The sequence below is a fragment of the Pongo pygmaeus genome, chromosome 10 (assembly GCF_028885625.2).
Source record: "Pongo pygmaeus isolate AG05252 chromosome 10, NHGRI_mPonPyg2-v2.0_pri, whole genome shotgun sequence".
Lineage (NCBI taxonomy): Eukaryota > Metazoa > Chordata > Mammalia > Primates > Hominidae > Pongo > Pongo pygmaeus.
In genome coordinates, this window is record NC_072383.2 from 67,781,687 (window position 1) to 67,794,910 (window position 13,224).

The 13,224-nt window shown below is 41.2% G+C and overlaps 1 protein-coding gene across 1 annotated transcript in view; it reads left to right on the plus strand.

Annotated features, from left to right (window-relative positions):
- Positions 1–13,224, plus strand: part of MYRFL (myelin regulatory factor like) — a 121,999-nt gene that overhangs the window by 66,953 nt on the left and 41,822 nt on the right. The window contains exons 11-12 of the mRNA XM_054445027.1: positions 6,068–6,268; positions 12,421–12,529. Of these exons, the coding sequence (XP_054301002.1) occupies positions 6,068–6,268; positions 12,421–12,529 (310 nt within the window). The remainder of the gene's footprint in view (positions 1–6,067; positions 6,269–12,420; positions 12,530–13,224) is intronic.

Genomic DNA, 13,224 nt, shown 5'->3' on the forward strand with positions numbered 1-13,224 from the left:
TACTCTCTGTTGTAGGCACTGAGCTAAACAATTTACATATGACATCATTTTACACTGTTATACTTTCACATTACATTATTTATACCCAGAGCAACTGAGGCTTAAGTGGCTAAGTAACTAATCCGTGATCTCATGAATTGTAAATGATGGAGCCTGGATCTCTCTGACCCTAAAGCCCACAGGGTGGGGAAAGTGGTAGGAAAGCATTCCAGGCCAAATGTGATTGGTCGTACCAGGGCATCTGGGCTACTGTCTAGCACATGGGAATGGCTGGCTCAGCACATTTTGCTGAATGAATCATTGGTCACAGCTGTGCAGGGGAGTCTTGGTGGGCACAAAACATAAAGCTGTTGGCGGCTGCAGCTGCAGCTGTGTGAGTTCAGGCTGGCCACCCCTGAAAATACCAGAGGCATGAAGTAACAGGTTGCCACAGGCCTGGAAGCCCTGGGAGGGGCTGTGTTGTTATGGATCTTTGAAGTGATACGGGGAGGCCATGCAAACTCCAATAGAGAACAGTGTTCACTGTGGGCCTGCCCATGTATGTGGCTGTTAACCGGAGGCCCTGAGAAAGAAAAGAAGATCTGCCCATTTGGGGAAATGGCATCTCTCCCTGCCCATGTCGAACTGTTCTGAAACAAAGGGCCCTCTGTAATTCGTTTTGTCAATTAAAATTAATAAGCCTCCTATTAGTGGAAATCCTTTAACTATGTCTCAACATTGTAATGGAGATGAAGTAATGATAGAAATGAAGTAAAACACTTATGTGTTCAGCAATCCCAGGGTTAGGAAAGGACATGCACACCCCAGGCTGCATTTTTGTGGGTTCTGACATAACATGCAGCAAATTAGGATCATCTGGGGCAGAGGCAGTTGGGGCCGTCTTCTTGCATCATAAGCCAATCACAGAAGTGCCTGTCCATCCCTCTGCAGGGGCCAGGGCCATCTTTGACATCTCATTTGATGTAATCTGGAATTGCCTTGCTGTGCTAACAAATCTGATTTAAAGTAAAGTCTGGAAACCTAGGTTGCGTATTGTTTCTCTTAGGAAGGAATAGAGACAGATAATGCCATTCTTTTCAGAGTTAGCATAGATAAGATATCATGACAGTACTCTCCGGAGCTGTATAACTTATGCTTCAGACAGATAGTCTGCTAGTCACCTGCATACTTGGAATAATTTACCTAGTGACAAGGTTTCTCCATTTGCTGCTGACAGCTCCTGCAAAGCTATACGCAGCTGCTGTGCAAAAACACACAACAGCAAAATGAGAGGGAGGGAGCTCCACTCTCTAGCATTCTGTTTACCAAAAACTCTCTGTTAATTGGCACCTCCTCAAATCCAAAGCACAATGATAATGAGATCATAATGATGACTTTGAGAAGTTGAAAGTTCTGTAATTCAGATTCGGTATGAGAACCAAAAATATTAAATTTACTCAGTATAGTTTGGGTGTCATGCTATTCACTAAATTTTTATTTCAAAAAATGATTGTATTCCAGATCTGATAGTCTTCTCCCAGACACAATTTTGGTTAAAGAGAATACCCTATTCTACAAGTGTGCTGGATAACACAAAAGTTACCCTAACAGCAATGAGAAGAAAGGGATTACTAACATCAACCATTCATCCCTCCACTAGAAATATCCTATTGATATTATTTCATTCAAACTCTGAAACACAGAAGTGAAAATGAATGCAGACTTTTCAGTTTATTTAATTGTTTAAGAAATGGCATTATTGTTTGAATTAGTGAGTTTTAGAAATGTCCACAGAATACATTTTTTGCCACCTGAGATTCTAGAGGGGCCTATACAGGTGCATACAAATGGGTTGGGCAGAGGGCAGACCAGCCAACATTCTACAAAAGAGCCAGATGTGGCCTCTTAGGCCATGGCCTAGTTCTGTTAGTTTAAGCTCCCGAATGAAGAATGGGAAGAAAAATTTGACAAAGACACTACAAGCCCTGACTACATTAAATGGAGAAATGAAAACTGCATTTAAGCAAATCCAGACTTGTTCTGTGGCCTAAGAACCACTTGTCCTAATGGCAGAGATTGGCATTTTACTATTTGGTAAGGGTGATTGTATGAGGGTTAGACCTAGATGAGTTCCAGGCCTCCAGGAAGGGTCCAGAATTCTGACCAAGCTTGTCAGAATTCTGCTTGGAGAGAGAATGGTGGGCAGGACCCAGTAATTATTCATCTGGGTTGTCAATCAAAACAGCTTTAGAAGTAAATTATGGTCCTGTAGTATAAATTGACCAATTTAATGAAAATTAAGGCTTACTTCAAAGAACAGATTTATTTGCTGAGTCTCTGTTTCTGGGAGCATTTCCCAGTGGAGTTCCTTCAGATTCCCCTTGTTAATGACTGGGCTCTTCTATCTCAGCCCCACTTTCCTTCTAAAATACTTAATTAAACCTGGTTTGGAGTGCAGTGTTGCAAGCAGGAGGGATGACTACTTTTGTCTGCCTTTCAAAGACACTCTAGGGTTTCCTCATTTTGAAAACCAATAAATTATTCCAGTTTCTTTTCCAGAAGAATAGAAATGGGCATGTCCCCAAGAATTCTTCCTCTACTGCTCTGCAAATCACAGTGCATGACATGGGAAACAAAACCTAGGGTTGGGGAAGATGATATAATAATGCATATGTGCACACATGCACACACACACAAACACAGACACACGCATTCCTCTTTTGGAGTTCAGAAGAATATTTATTTACTCAAAGAAAACAGTTTATGGAGTAATGCCTGTTTTGGACTCAACAGATCTTTCTGTCAACTACAGAAGGGCAACTTATGACCAGGAGTACATGGCATAAAGAAGTAGTTCTCAAGCTTGTATTATGAATAAGAATCCCCAGAGAGCTTGTAAGAACACAGATACCTGTGTTTTTGATTCAGTAGGTTAAGGATGCCTGAGAATATGCATTTCTAACAGGCTTCCAGGAGATGCTGATATTGCTAGCCTGCAGACCATGCTTTGAGTAGCACCAGCAGAGAGTATTTCTAGGTCCTTTCTCTGTAACCCTCTCAAAAGGTGCAAAAATGGACTTCCTAAGAGCTGCCTTCCTCAGGTCAAGCTCTTCTATTAGTTCGTTGGCTGCTGCTTTAGAATCCCAAATGATGGTAAAACAAATTCCAGCTTTTCACTTCTAACTCAGCATAAGCTTCAAATTGCTGCTGATGCTGTTTTCTGTTCCAATAACCTGCAGGGGGCGCCATTTACATTGTATTTTTTATGAAAGGCGTTCCCCTGGAATTGTGCAACTCTGCAGGTGCGTTGCTGAGGAGAGCAGATGAAGCAATTATAGGTTAAATAGCTGCTGCTGTGCCCAGGAGAGTGTGTCGAGAATAACTTTGAGACTTTTCATTCTCATTTTTGCAAACTGTTCATGCACACATGATTTCACTTAATCCCACAATAACCCTATGAGGTGGGTAAAGGAGACATGATTATTCATCAGAGGAGGACACAGTACAGAAAGATTAAGTGACTGCCCCAAGGTCACACAGCTAGTTTGTGTTATAACATAGACTAGAATGCTCGGGTCTCTTCCCTAAACAAGAGGATATGAGACAAACAGTAAAAGTATTTTAGACATTTTAATTAATTTGTTTTGGTGTTTGATATCCATCAGCCACTATTGGGTCACATGTGAATACAAACTCATAATTCCAGAAAGAGGTAGTATATTGTGGCTTGCTTTGACACATGAAGGTTGTGGATTCCAGAGAAAGGAAATAAGTTCACAGATCTTATGAGAACATTTCCTGTTACTGATGAGGAATTCTCCCTAGGGCTATATATTTAGAATGTTGTGAATCTGTGGCCCTTTCCAAAATAATGTGAACATATTTTAGGGATTTGAGTTTTCATCTGATGAAAGCTAAGTGAGAATATTGCAATTGTTCCAAAAAATTAAATCCACTTATATCTGCTGTTCCAGTATCAAGTTACCAACATGATAATAACTATCCCAAAGCTCATTACGAAAAAATTCATCCCTCTGTTATTTTGTTTCCTTGAAATGGCTCATTATGTTCAAAATAGAGAAAAATACATCACCATCTTATATGGCATACCTTTGGATTTAGTTGATTGGTTGCTATAAAAGGATTTGAGTCAAAGCCAAGTTGCCATTCACAACCAAGGGGCTCTAGGGAACTTGCAGAAAAGCTCTTTGTTCAAGTAAATTTACACAAAATAATGTTCAAATTTTTACTTTGTATTCTTCCCCCACTCCCCATTACCCTCCCACCCCATTACTTTACATTACATTCTTTCACTGCTGTGTTTTTTTGTTTGTTTGTTTGTTTGTTTTGTTTTTTGAGACAGAGTATTGCTCTGTTCCCTAGGCTGGAGTGCAGTGGCATGATCTCAGCTCACTGCAACCCCCACCTCCCAAGTTAAAGTGATTCTCCTGACTCAGCCTCCTGAGTAGCTGGGACTACAGGAACATGCCACCACACATGGCTAATTTTTGTATTTTTAGTAGAGATGGGGCTTCACCATGTTGGCCAGGCTGGTCTTGAACTCCTGACCTCAGGTGATCCACACACCTCAGCCTCCCAAAGTGCTGGGATTACAGGTGTGAGCCACCACACACCCGGCCTCTTTCACTGCTTCTGTTTATCAAGTATCAGTGGTTGAGTCTTCCAAGCAGCTCAGGGTTCAGACACTTGGGATTGAATTAGGAAATTGAAGACATCAAAAAGTTCTTTAAACCCAAACTAAGAAATAAACTTTGTGGTTTCTTTTAATTATTTTTAAAATTGTAACAAATGCATATGACAAAAACACTCAAACAATACCAAGAGAGTATATAGTGAAAGGTGAATCTCCCTCCTACCACTGTTTCTCCATCTCCCAGGCTCCATCGTTGAGGAAACCATTGTTATTGGTTTCCTGAGTAGTCTTCAGAGAAAATCTATGCATATTCAGGTGCTGAGCCTGCAATGTATCATATACCACCAGAAAGGTAAAAAGTCAAGTATTAGTACTGACTTTTTAGATAATCAGGATCACAACTGTTTGTCTAAAGTTGTGACAGCCTGCCTCAATCATAAAAATACATCATAATTTTAAAAACAAATTAATTTTGTTGTGAGGATTTTGAGGGATTTAGAGATGCTTACTTTAAAATATTTGGGAATATATTCAGTGGCTACAGGGAAGCAGGAAGGAAAGCAGTGCAGTGGAACATTCTTTGATGAAGAATTTTATTTAAGAGTAAAATCTCCAGAACTTTGTCTAGTCCAATGGTTTCACTTGGATTTTCTTTGAAGATTGCCAGGACTACTTCTAAGCAATGCCATGAAATAGGCAAATCATTATTTAATAATCAGAGGACTTGTAGTTCCAGCTCCAGAACTTATTAGCTTTGTGGCTTTGGGCAATTTATTTATCTTTTCAGAGTGTCAGTATCAATAAAATGAGGACAATAGTACATATCTCATATAATTGCACTGTGAATTATCGCACAACAAATGTAGCTGTTATTATTCTTCCTTCAGTATCCTCTGTGTTTAGGGAATAGTTGATGTATATTAAATATATTTGTATTATTATTTGCTTGTCACTTGTGTATGAAATCATAAATATAAAAGCATTTTGAAACTATAATAGGGTTAGCTAAATGCAAGGTATTTTTATTTATCTGACTTCAGTACACCTGTAATATTTTCTGATGTAATGTTCTGAGTTTAAATCATGATGATGATGACTATTCCTGAAAAGATAGCCATTTTTAGTTTTCTTCTTTATCATCCACCTAGTATAACTGATCACATTCTTAATTCCAGATAGATGCAATAGAGATTGGATGTTTCAAATCAGGGTATACAGAGCTCCTGCTAGTGGGGAGGCAGAGTGGTTAGGGAAGCCTCCCTGGCTCTCCTGGGCCCCAGAATTACTTGGATATGTCAGAATGTCCCATTCAATACAGGATTCTCTTGTGAAAGACTTAAATAATGTTCAGTTTGCCTTTGCTCTGAACACTAACATGATCATCTATTCCTGCTACTGTAACTTTAATTGTAATATATTTATGTATTTTTCCAGGCCTCTAACCCTGGGCAGTTTGAAAATGACAGTGATGCATTGTGGCAGCGAGGACAAGTTCCAGAATCTGTTGTCTGTCACGGTCGAGTAGGAATCAACACAGATGCGCCGGACGAAGCCCTGGTTGTCTGTGGTAACATGAAAGTGATGGGGGCCATCATGCATCCCTCTGACAGCCGGGCAAAGCAGAATATCCAGGAGGTGAGCACAGAGTCAGGCCCTGGGCCCCTCCTCTGACACCCCAGTCAGGTGTGCTGGGTGTTCCTGGCCTCTGACACACCTTGTACCGCACATCTTTACATGTCACCCACTGGTGTGAGATGAACACACTGCTTAAAAATGATGACTGAGCTGCTGGGCATCTCTGCTGAAATTGTAAAACAGTTCCTCCCTGAGAGAATGGATTTACCAGACAGGAGCAGTGGGCAAAGACAGCATGTCATTGGCTTCACAGGCAGCAAGTCTCAGTTATTTTCCACAGGCCATTGTCCTTCCTTCCACACTTTGTCAGCTTCCAGAGCTTGCCTTTTGCTTTCTGTCTCCCCACTCATCTTCCAAGCAGTGTCTCAGTCCAGTTCCTGATCATATTTCCCTTGGATGTCTCCAGCCTCTTCCTTCTAGAGTCCCTGGCACCAACCCTACTGGCCATTATCTTCCCCAGGCATCCTCTTTCTCTAGGGACTCTTGAGAAGCTCCTCCTCCTCATCCCTTACTTGGTCAGTTCATCGCCAAGAGTTCCGGGTGAAGACCTGTTTTCTCCATGGAGAGGCAGTTACCTAGAGGAAACCAGAAGTCAGGCCTAGATGTCAGGAGATGGCTCCTCCGCTTTGAGCTCTCCCCAGTTACATGACCCTGGATAAAATGCTTAATCTCCTTGAACTCAGTGTCTTCAGCTATAAGATGAAAATAGTGCCTGCCTGCCTGCCTGACACCCTTGGCTCTTTTTTATTTTTTAACCAGTTGAACTGAATCATCTTGGAAAGCTACAACTGCTATGTAGACCATAAGGATGAGGATTAAGCTTCCAATCCATTAGCCAGCTACTAACACCTCATTCCAACTTTTCTGCCATTTAATTATTTCCCATTCATTGCTTCTACCACTTCCCCATCATCTCACTCATACTACTTCTCTTGACAGCATTTGTGAAGCTGTGTTTTAAAGTTCCTTTTCTCTCCTTTCCTTATTCCTTTTTAGCTAATAGAAGTCCTAATCTGTTCACTATTAGCCCCTCTTCCAAACTGCATTCCTTTCTCAGTGCAAATCTGCACTGGTTTTCCTAAACCAGCCAAGGAATGTCCTCCTTTTCTTAGAGGATTCCAAAGAATGGTTGTAATTGTAGACTTTTATACTGATTGTGAAGCTGCGGTTCATATTAGAAGAGCTATGACCTACTAGCCAGATGGGAATGCAGAGGTAGAGAGTTCTTACATACATTTCCAGATGTCGGTCCTAGATATTGTGCCTTTGAACTTTGGAGAGAGATCATCTGTCTGCATTTCAGGTCACACCAACTCAAATTTATCCTTACAATTGGCTATACAATTCACTACCAAGTCTTATTAAAATGTAAATTGAATATAACAAGTGAGAAAAGTCCTGTACAACCCTTCCTGCTACCACCAGGCTTAACACAGAACTTCGTTTACCAAAAGTCTTCAAATATTGCTTCTTGGTTTGAAGAAAATACATTGTCTTAAAATAACAAGCTTCCGGAGAACTTCTCACATCCCTTCTAAAAAGCCTTCTCCATATAAATGAAATGTCACTTCAATCCAGGCTCTAAATGTGAAATTTCTGTATCCCCTTCCTGCTCATGGCAGCATGATAGAATAAAGAAAATCCTGGTCCGTGGTTAGAAGTCTAAGAGTTTAGTGCTGACTCTGGCAACCACCAGCCCAGGAACTTTGGCCCAGAGGCGATCTGTGACTCTGTTTTGTTGTCCGTGAACAGGAAATGCTCATATCCATTTTACCCAGGTTAAGAGATTTTTCTAAACTCATATATGTAAGGTATTTTTTAGCTAGACAGGTCTAAGCAAATAGAAATTATTTTCTATTTATACAAAATAAAAATTACACGTAATATATTTATTAAATGATTTCATATTAATAGATTTGTTTTAATAAATCTGTGCACATTTTTGAGATATATATTCCTAGAAATCTTGTCTGTCCCAATCCACTGTTTATTACAGAGATGAGGGAGATGATGGTAATGTTGATGATGCTGATGACAGATGTGTGAATTTCATCTTTACCTCTTCCTGACTTAGTTTTTGCAACTTTTAAAAAGAGAGCCTTTCTTTCAAATACTCAGGGGATCTGACCCTTGGTCAATTTGATGGCATGCATAGGACTGGAAGCAATTTCTTATTCTTTAAGAGTGCGTTCTAACCACAGCTGGCTTCTGAATGGATGAGCTGCTACAAAATGTAGTGGTCAAATATGTTACCTAATACTACAATTGGGGAAAATGGATATAGGCTGCTGCTTTGCCCTATGTGTTTCCTCACTCAGGAAACACAGATTGCTTTGTGGATATTAAGAACATGATTATCTACAAAGCCCTGGTGGGGGAGATCTCTGATGCTCACAGGGACACAGATCTAAGACATGGAGAAGATGACGCAGATATGACCGAAACCTCTGCAACTGAGGTCCTGGGCAGAGGAGCAGCTTAACTTGCCCAGCCATTGGCATCGTGACTACTGATGCGACTGCAGACTGTGGAAGGACATGCAGCTCTGACAGTGGAAACTGAGCAAAACTAGGGGGGAAAGGACACGCTGAACACTAAAGGCACATGAAGAACCTCAATGTCAATGCCCAAAAACATGAGGAAGTTGAGAGTTGAATGCATCAGTCAAATTCTGTGGTGAAGGCTGAAAAAAGGTAGCAAGATATTCAAAAATTCAAGCCAGAGAAGGGAATTGTTAAGATGAAATGCTCAAAGGTTGTTTTAATTTTCTCCTAACCACACTACCCATGTGCTAGTGGAAGACAAAAGTAGACATGAAAAAAGCTCAAGAAAGTCAAACATGCAAAGTCTCCCTCAGGGCCAGGAGCCAAATGCAGAAGTTTCTTTGCTCAGGGTGAGCAGGTGTCATTTAAGCTGCTCCTAGTCCAGACTGCAGCTGGGCTGTGGGCCATCACCAGATGACAGATAGCCTTCCCTGAACAGACTGAGTCCCACGGACTGGAAGGTGTTGTCTGTGATGCAATTCTTGAGCTAATGATATATTATAGAAACCTTGGGTGTGAGGCAGCATGATGCTGATGGCTATTTGCATTCATGGTCAAAACTTTCCAAAACTTCTGTGGGCAAGGTCAAAGCAGACACCCAAATTCAGTTTTCAGTTTCTTACTCAACAGGCATTGAAGAGCAAGGCACAGCAGTAAGTGCTGGCCTGGGTAGGGTTCCTGGGGAGGATTCAAAGAAGGCACACCCTTTGCCTCAAGTGTTTTCCCTAGGCCAAGTGTATACATAGGGATCATGCAATACAGGCTACTGTTTATATTTAGCTTTGGGAAGACTATAAGTCCAGAAATTAGAAAAGCATTTTGTTTGAGGAACATTGTCATATAAAATGTTTAGGTCTTCAAGTAACCCTCAAAATTTTTCTTGGCTGAAAATCTGTCTAGAGGATGATAGTAGTACCAGAGAACCTAATGCTATGTCTAGCAGTATGTCTTGGGGAATCAAGGATCCAGTTTAGAAAGCAGGGACCATTTCCCTCTCTGTAGCCTGGACAGCCTACATGAGGGTACTTTCTCCTCTGCTTTTCATCTGCAACAAAGGAACCAACACTGCCTCTGCTTCCTTCTTTAGCTGGGGCCCTGCAGGTGGGGCAGGAACAAAGGGGAAAATAGGAAGTGGGCATAGGACTCCCAGGGGCCTACGGCTGAGGAACTGGGTAGGGCCTACGGCTGAGGGACTGGGTAGGGCCTAGGCAGTGCAAGGCCAGTCCAGGCTGGCTCCTGACTGACCCTCTCTCTTCAATTCTTTTCATGTCAGGGATTGTCTTGCCATTTTAATACCTTTGTTCTTTTATTCCTTCTTTTTTCCATCAAAAATTTTAGGTGCCTATTACGTGTCAGACACTTTGCTCGGTACTGTGCAGGTCCTGAGATAAATAAGACTCCAGAATGAAATTTTTATTAAAATTTAAGCTCCAAATGAGAAACACTCACTGAATCTCCAGTGCTTAGGAGATCATCTGGCGCATAGTAGCTACTCAATAAATACTTGTTGACTGAGTGAAGGCGCTCACAGTGATAGATATATGCACAGGGCTATATGAGTTTGTGACTGTTCCTTCCAAGTATGACCTGCAAGGCCCTCCCTGCTCTGGCCTTAACCATTCTAGTCCAGTAATGCCAAATTCTGCCTTTGTTCTGCAGATGTCATTCAGGGCATTTGCTGTCTCGGGCCTTGGTTCATGGTGTTCTCTCTGGCTAGCATTCCTGTCTTAGTCTCATCCTTCCCTCTCCCTTCCTATCTTACATCTTTCCCTAACGCTTAAAGTTATTAATGTATTTAACAATTATTAGTTGAGCACCTACAACATGCAAGGAATTGTACTAGAAACTGGTGATATGTTGATGAACCATGACCTTAAACATGTCCTCACTCTCACGGGGTATATGTGATATAGGAGAAGACAAAGAATGAAGTTGACACAATTAGTTGTCTTGTAATTGTGACTCATGCTATGAAGGAGAACTGGTGCTATGAGCACATAAAGCAGAGGAACTTTGCCTAGACTTGGAGGTCAAGAGATCCTTCTCTGAGGAACAATGCTTACATTGGTGAAGGGGAAGGCAGGGGAATGGGAAGGAAGAGCTTTTGAGTCTAGGAAAACAGCATGAACAAAGGCTGGAAAGTGAAAGGAGCAGAGTTTGTCTGAGGAACTGGAGTAAGCCAAGATCTCGGTTGGGCTTCATCATCGCTAGGAAGCCTTCCTTTACATGTCCCTGAGAATATTTTCAACAACTCCTCAGAGCTGTAATGATTCTCTGTGCATAATTCCATCATTGTACTGTGTTTCTCACATTGTAATATAATCATATATGATTATGTATGTATATATCAGCTGGGTCTTCCTGTCTAGACCACAGACTTTTAAAAGGCAATTTTTTTAAAACTTTTATTTTAAGTTCAGGGGTACAAGTGCAGGTTTGTTCCATAGGTAAACTTATGTCATGGGGGTCTGTTATACAGATTGTTTCATCACCCAGGTATTAAGCCTAGTACCCATCAGCTGTTTTTCCTGATCCTCTCCCTCCTCCCACCCTCCACCCTCCACCTTCAAAAGGCCCCAGTGTATGTTGCTCCCCTCTATGTGTCCAGGTGTTCTCATCATTTAGCTCTCAGTTATAAGTGAGAACATGCAGTATTTGGTGTTCTGTTCCTGTGCTGGTTTGCTAAGGATAATGGCCTCCAGCTCAAGGCAATTACTTTTTAAGTCCCAACACTTAGTAGTGCATGATATGTTGAAGGTGATTGGTAAATGTTAGTCGAATAAAACAAAGAATGAATGATGGCAGTAAGCTCAGAATTATACTCTGGAATAACTTCCTGAAATAAAGCTAATCCGTTTAGCCAATTAAGCACCAAGCTACCATCTTTCACAACCAGTCCAACTAGTGAAGGGCTGAGAATCCTAAACGATGGTGGAAGGGCTCTACTGCCACCTCAGGGAGCGTGTCAAGGGAGGAGCTGGGGCCATGACAGTGGTTTTCTTAAAGCAACAACAAGAAGAAAGTGTTTTTGGTTCCTCTACCACATGGATGAATGCCCAGGCAGTTTACTTTTAATTGCCTCAATAGCTACTCAATAAATACTTGTATTTATTTGTACTTCTATTATGTTCCAAAAGAAAATTTAGGGTACCCACAAAGGGCTACCACCTTTTTTTTTGGATAAAGATATTAAAAAAAAAGATTCTGCTATTACTATCATTTACAAAATCTCTCAATTTAAAGAGGAATCCTTTGGATCAAACCCATTTAGCTTTAGGGAAAGTTCACTGTACTGTCTTGATTGTTATCATTTTGCTGGGACCCCATAGTGACAGTTGGGACAGGCTTTAATGATGTGAGAGCAGTGATTGCACGTAGAGGATGCCCTGCTGGCCGGGGTGATGTGGGGGAGGCATGTCCAGGGGAAGGAGGGTGGCTGGGTCCTGAAGGGCCAGAAGTTGGGTAATCCTGGCTTGGAATCCACTTCAAGAAAGTATCTCCAGCAAAATGTCCAAAAGCAATTCAGTGATGTCTCTGGGTCACTCTGGGCATTAATTTGAATAGCAAATATCTATGCGAGTAAAATCTGCTTTTCTTTAATTAAATTAGGTTGACACAAATGAACAGCTGAAAAGAATAGCCCAAATGAGAATTGTCGAATATGACTACAAACCTGAATTTGCATCTGCAATGGGAATAAACACTGCCCATCAAACAGGTACACACACAAATTCCTCTTTTAATTTTGTATTGCCAACTATTAAAATTTTAATTACCTCTTTATTTTGAGGTTATGTGCTATGGCATTTGACAACACTATGTTGATCTAACTTGTTCTCTGTGAAACTCATAGTCACTAGAACAGGAAAGGTTAAAAAATTTTACTCAACACCTCCACTCTTCCACTCCAAGGTACTGGTGGAGTAGGTTGAATATATAGTTTCTTTGCACAGGAGTCCTTTTGCTCATGGGCTGAGGGTTCAGGGACAGATGATGGCTCAACCTATGTGAGGAACGGCATTGGGCAGTTGGGAGGTGGAGGGAGAAGGTGGCAGGGTAAGTGGATCTAGATAAGAGAGGGGGTAAGCAAAGTGATGTTTATACTCCAATCCAGGAAGCCTAAAGAAGGAAGGAATATTTTAGGGGCAAAGGCTTCCTATAGGAAAAGAAAGGAAATCAAGCTAACGCCCCACCTTTTCTTCTATGGACAGGGATTTTAAGGCACTTACCTCCCCCTGTTGGCCCAGAGTCTCAAAAAAAAAAAAAAGAAAAAACAGAAAACACTCCCACTTTTAATCCTATAGTGGTTCTTGGCTCAAAATTCCTTCTTTGCTGCAAATGCATTGTAGATCAAAGCAAAAGCTTAGTGAGGATTTTCTCCAGAAAGGTCTTTCTTTGAAGATTAAACCTGTG